Raw genomic sequence first — 6,685 nt, 5'->3', positions numbered from 1 at the left:
CATGGTTTTAAGCGCTCTCCTGATCACCTAAAAAAAAAAAAAAACTATCTATTCTGGCTTATTATGATGACTGATCTTCAACCTGTAATAACTTACTCTGTCTGACTCTGTGCAGTACATTCAATTGCGTATTGACATTTTCATGTATTATCACAATTTTCATTATCTTTTGTGTGATTAATATAAGCAATGTTTATTATAGTCAAAAGAAGGGAATGGAATGGAAAATGTTATAATGTGCTCCTCACCACTCTTCTGCTTTAGGTATTGCTGCGTCGTCTTATCATGAGATTGGTCAAGCTGCTCTCAAGACTTATGCAGTGTCATATAACAGCAGGGGAGAACTCCTTGATCCTGGAGACTATCTAAGTGTTACTTCCCCAACATAGAACTTATCTGCCCTCTTTAGCATGAAAAAACAACCCCCTATCCTTAACAATAGACAAATGGCAAGACCATCTGTGTTGGGCTCCACAGAGTCCCTGGTACATAACAATCAGGGATTCACACCTATAGTCCATTCAAGTCTCTCTTCTCTGACCAGAACCTGTGAAAGAAAGCCAGATCCACTCTTAGTCAGAGTAGACTTGATAGACTCCTTTGACTCTGTATTTCTGTTCTCACCTTGCAAGGTTTTAATAAATTTCTTATTTTCTTCTCATCCACACTCTTGTCAAAGTAATTTTTTTCCACAACACTTTCTAAAAAAAACCATTGATCACTTCTCAAATCCAGTTTAAACCCATGCTGGCTGCCACCTGAAGCTATTTTACGGCAACTTTTTATTTCTAATATACAACGTACGTACAAGGTTTCCGTAGCCATCGTGTATGAATAAAACTGAGATTTTATCATCCTCTGAATTCAGGTTACACTTCAACGATTTAAGGATTTTAATTCATAATTCATATCATACTTTGTCCTTAGTTTTGCTCATCTGTTTTCTGATGATGAGTTTCAAATCTTTTTGTGATGCCATATAATCGAAAACTGTAATAGTTTATAGTGGAACTAAGCTACCCTAATAACTTGGAAAATGAGTTCGTAGTCAGCAAATTGGATAAATTCATGCTTAGAATAGTTTGAAAAAAAATGGATATGAAATTTAACAAGAGTCTGACATCTGTGCCACAAACTATCTTTGTCATATTATATTCGCAGAAACACAGTTTGCGTTCTTAGCAGCAAACGTTACTGACGTATAATTCTCCGGTAACCTTGTCAACAAGAGTCTCTAGGCAGTTAGGAGAAAGTTAACGGTTCATGAACACTGAATGTACTTTATACGCTTTGTACCTGTGGAAACTTTCGCCTTTGTAAGTGTTTGGAAGATACTTAGGCGTGTGCGTGTTTTCTTCTTTGGTGGATAAATGTGGAGCAGTGTAGCATGAAAAGGAATGTAATGTATTTTTTCTTAATATTTCATCTTCATAAACGTTTTGAGTGTACCATTAAAGTGTGTGCGTGTTATCTAGTAATGTATTTTCCCTTCTGACGCCTCAAAAGCTAAATTTTATTTAAACACAACGACGTCTAGGACGTCAGTTAATTAAATGAGATTGTGACGCGCCTGTTAGGTCAGAGGCGGTCAAGCCCCTGGAGTCTCCTCCTGCCCCTCTGACGTCATACAGAGTTTATGAGCGGCTCGCGGGCTTCCGCAGCCACCATCCGTCTGTCGGCATGAAAGGCGCGCGCACCCTGCAGCAGCTCTCGCTAACCGTGAAGCGGAGCCTTCATCATCATCATCCTCCTCCTCCTCTGCAGCACTCCGTGGGAATAATCGGAGCACCTTTCTCCAAGGGCCAGGTGAGAGCGTGTGCAGTGGACGTGTGGGGATGTGTGTGTGTGTGTGTGTGTGTGTGTGTCTGTTGACCAATGCGTGCGTGTGTTGCAGCCCAAGGATGGAGTGGAGTGCGCACCGAACAAGTTACGAGCAGCGGGACTCCTGGAGCGGCTACAGCAACAGGGTGAGAACTTTAAATAATAGAAAAATTAAGTGCTAAAAAGCTCAATTATTAGATTTGTTTCTCGCTAATTACCTAAAGATTCACAAAACATTCGATTAATATGAGATTTATAAAAAAAAACAACAACAAAACACACCACTAAGCATGACAGCAGGCTATTAAATCTTGACGGTAACGCTGCAATGTATGTTTAACTTCCAGGAGGTAAATATCTACACAAACTTAATAAGTTTATGAATTCTTCCAAGTCACAGAATTAATGTTTCTTGGTTGGAAATAATAATAAAAAAAATACAATAAAAACAAGGATTTAGGCGGAAAACGTCTATATCTTTGTTATTAATTAATTTGATTTTAAAATTTTACTTATTGCACTTTTTGTCATTTTTACTTCTTTTTTTTTTTTTTACTATTTAATTGTACTTTTATTGATGGTCATTTTCCTCTCTCCTCCTGTTAGGTCCTCGTGTTATGTGTTTCTAATACTTCTCTTACTGTTATTAATGTAAACATGTAAATATGACAGCCTGGCCTCCTGTCTGGTTAAACTTCTCTGTGAGGTTCAGTTCTGCTGTAACCACCTGCTGAGCTCAGGTTCAAGGTGAAATCAATCTGAAACTCCAGGAAAGTGAGTTCACTGTCCTTAGTGCTGACGGCGACATGGGTTGTCCTGTTTATATTCCCGTTATGGACAAACAGAAGGCACCAGCGCAATATAATTATTTTTTTTTTTTCAGATGACTTGTCCCCAGACTTTTGTTTCACAATTTTTCTCATACACAAAAATGTTTTCCAAGGGGGAAAAAAAAACACTGATCCATCTGAAAGTTGATAAGTTGCCTGTTAAAAAACACCTTTTTGCAAGAAATCAACTACGGTCTGTTTAACTCTGAGTGGGGTTAGTCAGTATAAAAAAAGGTTTAGGAGTTATTGTGTTGCTTTTATATTATAAATATGTTTTTTTTTTATTATTATAATAGCAAATGCAGTGTATTACAAAGAAAAATTTAATTCATAATTCTTGCAGATGGCAGAGATTTTTACTGTTATTGTCGTTTCACTTTCCCATGTTTATGGAAAAGGATTAGAAAAGAAAAATAAATATTTCAAAAAAAAATTTGGGGGGGATTTCTGAGATTAAATTCAGAATCCTTTTTTTTTTGTCAGTGATCTTCTTCCATACAAGTTTGTTCAATGTTCATCAATAAATATCATTATATTCTAATATATGAATACATCAAATGAGTGTGTGCTTTGTAGCAAGATAATTTTACAACTAAACTATTTAATAATTGTACGTTCTGTGACAGTCGGGCTCTGATTATAGGCAACAACATAAATATTGTGATGCAATTACAAGTCAGATTTATGGGGTTCCATTAGGTTCAGTAAGAATGTAAAACATTTGAGTCCAAAATTTGAAGTCAGAGCTACAGTTTGGGGTAACAAGGATATTAGCAAGTTATTAACTGGTAAAAAAATTTTTTTTTAAAAAATTCTCCAAGCTTTCGGTTAGTCTGCTGGAACATTTCAAACTCTGACCTCCATTCTCCAGTAAAATACTGAGAAACAGATGAATACACGTACAGTTTCACGTCAGTCAGTGAATGCATCACTGTTTAAAGTTAATGATTTCCCAGGTTCCTGTACCGAACCACGCGTAGCCTTTGATTTAAATTGTTTCTTCTGCTGATACTCATCCTGTTCTGAGGAGCTGCAGAGGTCCTTTGTGAGGGGATGTTGAAACTGAAACCAAAAGACCTCCAGCTAGGACACCGAGGCCTGAACAGACGTGTCTTCAGAGAGACATGTCCTCATATAATGTGTCCTCAGATGTTCAGTGTGACCGTCTAATGATGACGCATTTCATACTGTTTATCCTCTGTTTACAGGAAACAGATCTGTGCTAATGTTTGCACAAAAGGAAACTGTTCTGAGAAGCAAATGCTCAACGTGACATGAATATGCAGAACACTCGATTCCTTCAGGTAACAAGAGAACCCGATGTTGACTCTGTGTGCTTAGGCTGTGCCGTGAAGGATTACGGGAACCTGACGTTTGAGAACGTCGCACTTGACGAGCCGGTCAAAGGGTCAAAAAGAGTCCGGACGGTGGGAAGCGCCAACCAGAGGCTGTCGGAGGCGGTGAAGGCAGTGAAGAGGGATGGGCACACCGCCGTGATGCTTGGAGGAGACCACAGGTCAGCTCATAGAAACAATCAACAGCAGAACCACATCAGAACACAGCTAGTGGCGTAGAAAATGTTCATAGAATCCAGGCCAAAGGGAACATTTGGAATCAGTATTCTTCAAACCGGGCCGATGACCCTCACTTTGCCCCCCTCTTGGGACTGCCACTGAACGTAACACCTTTGTACGATACAAGTTTAGAACTCAAGTCAGTTTGCAGGAGCGTATAGAAGTGAAAGCATGGATGAATGTTGCTAAAAATAAACTGATTACTCAAATATTTACAGTTTAAAAGTTCCTGTCTATGGGTTGGAGCCATTTTCAGTTTAGTTGTTCGTTTAATGCAAACGTATCACGGGATATCCAGAAATATTAGATCAAAAATTGGGCTAATTTGAAACACTTTATTGAAAACAATATCTCTCTCCAGACTAAGAACAAGCGACAAAGGAGTTAACTGTGAAATATACCATTTAATAAGGCTTTTTAATGACATTTATGTATCAAATCTCAATCAGTCCCATAAAACATTGTCTTATCAGTCTTAAATCTATCAATAATCAAACCAAAGGGTCAGCCTTTGTTATCCAGTGGAAAGAAATTAGATTTGTATATTGTAAACCTTATTTGGAAAATGGTAGTGTTGACACTTTATTTAAAATTAATTATTGTATGATCTAGTGTTTATTAGTGAGTAGTTCCAAATGATTATGCAAACTAATCAATGGTAGATACAACACACCTTAAGAGTTAATGTGTGTTTTCATCTTCATGCATCAGGACTTAGTCTACAATACTTTAGATATATCAGTTTAATGGTGAAACTTACTGTGGAAACAAAACGCACACATGCAATTAAAGCAGGTATCTTGATACTATTAATAGTAATTTTATTATAATATGTTGTTTCTCTTGAAAGAAAATAGAAATGGCTTTGAAGGATTGATTTGATCCTGTTGGGTTGTCAAAACTGTTTTCCGTCCTCAGTCTCGCCATTGGCTCTATCCACGGTCACACCGCAGCCGTCGGCCCAGTAAGTGTTGTTTGGGTGGACGCTCACGCCGACATCCACACGCCACTGTCCTCAAACACAGGAAACATTCATGGGCAGCCCATGTCGTACCTCCTATACGAGTTGCAGTCGAAGGTGAGCGCACCCCTTCCCGTCCATCCGAAATCACACCAACAACACAGAATGCATCAGATGTTTTTATTCTTCACCTCAGGTCCCCCCGTTACCAAACTTTTCCTGGATGAAGCCCTGTCTGTCGTCCCGGGATCTCGTCTACATCGGCCTGAGAGACGTGGATCCGGCGGAGCAGTGAGTCCGGCTGCCAGAAGGTCAGGAATTTAACCTTAAACACGTCTCTAAAACCTCAAGTCTTTCCCTCTACAGCTACATCATGAAGTTGCTGGCGGTGAAGGCGTTCTCCATGACACAGGTGGATCAGCTGGGCGTGGCTAAAGTTATGGAGGAGACGTGCGATTACCTGTGGGACAGGTGAGTCTCACCTGGTGGACTTTCAGGCTCAGATCAGTGTCACCTGCAGGAATTGTCTGCAGATTTCTGTTCGGGAAGGAGTAGGATACCAAAACTACAGCACCATGTGGTACCGTCGGATAGTAACAGGATGTTTCTGTTCTGCAAACTAAAGAACTAAGAACAACAGGAGACAACTGAGAAGGTTAGGTGACCCCATCCATAATTTCAAAAACTGTTTTAATTTGTTTTTTCTCTGGATTTTATGTTTGAAGATCTAAGAAACCGATCCACCTGAGCTACGACATTGACGCCATCGACCCCTCCGTTACCCCAGCAACAGGAACACCTGCGGTAGGAGGGCTCACCTACAGAGAGGGGATTTACATCACAGAGTACCTCTGTCAGACAGGTACAAGCAATGTTTGCTGCCACCTATAGGCAGCAACAGTAACTCCTCACATTAGTTCCTGTTGCATCATATTACCTAACAGAACCGGTCCGTCCTCAGGTCTGCTCTCGGCTGTGGACATGGTGGAGGTGAACCCTCTGAGGGGACGAACAGAGGACGACGTCCACTCTACCGTCAGCACGGCGGTCGACCTGCTGCTCGGATGTTTCGGACGTCGCCGGGAAGGAAACCACCTACCGGATTATTCCCTGCCAGAGCCGTAACAAAAACAATTCCTGTCTGTCTGCCAGGAGCCTGAACGCATCACACTGAGAAATACTTCACTATGAATTTAACTGCTGCTATGAGGCCTCGAGGTGGTCATCTTCCAGTTTTAAGAATTAATCAGTTCACTGAACTTAAAAATGCACAAATGATGGCACATGTATAAACTTTTAATTATGTATTGTCGATTTATTGTTTTATCTATAAAAGGAGAAAAAAAAAATCCTGTGTCGTCTTGTAACCGATTTTTCAACTCCAAAACGTTTTTGAAGCAAGAAAGAGAAACATTTGGTACAAGAACATTAAAATGTGTGTTAAAGTATTTAACATAAAAGCACAACCCAAAACCAAAAAATCTGCTTACTGGCACAGA

The 6,685-nt window shown here is 39.8% G+C and overlaps 1 protein-coding gene across 1 annotated transcript; it reads left to right on the top strand.

Moving 5' to 3' along the window:
• Positions 1-1,632: 1,632 nt before the first annotated feature.
• Positions 1,633-6,646, top strand: arg1 (arginase 1). Its single transcript, XM_032575349.1, has 8 exons — positions 1,633-1,806; positions 1,895-1,967; positions 3,993-4,167; positions 5,144-5,303; positions 5,383-5,477; positions 5,553-5,657; positions 5,912-6,048; positions 6,148-6,646. Exons 1-8 carry the CDS (start codon positions 1,681-1,683, stop codon positions 6,309-6,311), a joined length of 1,035 nt encoding a protein of 344 aa, XP_032431240.1. The 5' UTR covers positions 1,633-1,680; the 3' UTR covers positions 6,312-6,646.
• Positions 6,647-6,685: the final 39 nt, after the last annotated feature.

The sequence above is a fragment of the Xiphophorus hellerii genome, chromosome 10 (assembly GCF_003331165.1).
Source record: "Xiphophorus hellerii strain 12219 chromosome 10, Xiphophorus_hellerii-4.1, whole genome shotgun sequence".
Taxonomy (NCBI): Eukaryota; Metazoa; Chordata; class Actinopteri; order Cyprinodontiformes; family Poeciliidae; genus Xiphophorus; species Xiphophorus hellerii.
Note: the sequence above shows the minus strand (reverse complement) of the source record. Positions and strands in the feature narration are given on the sequence as shown.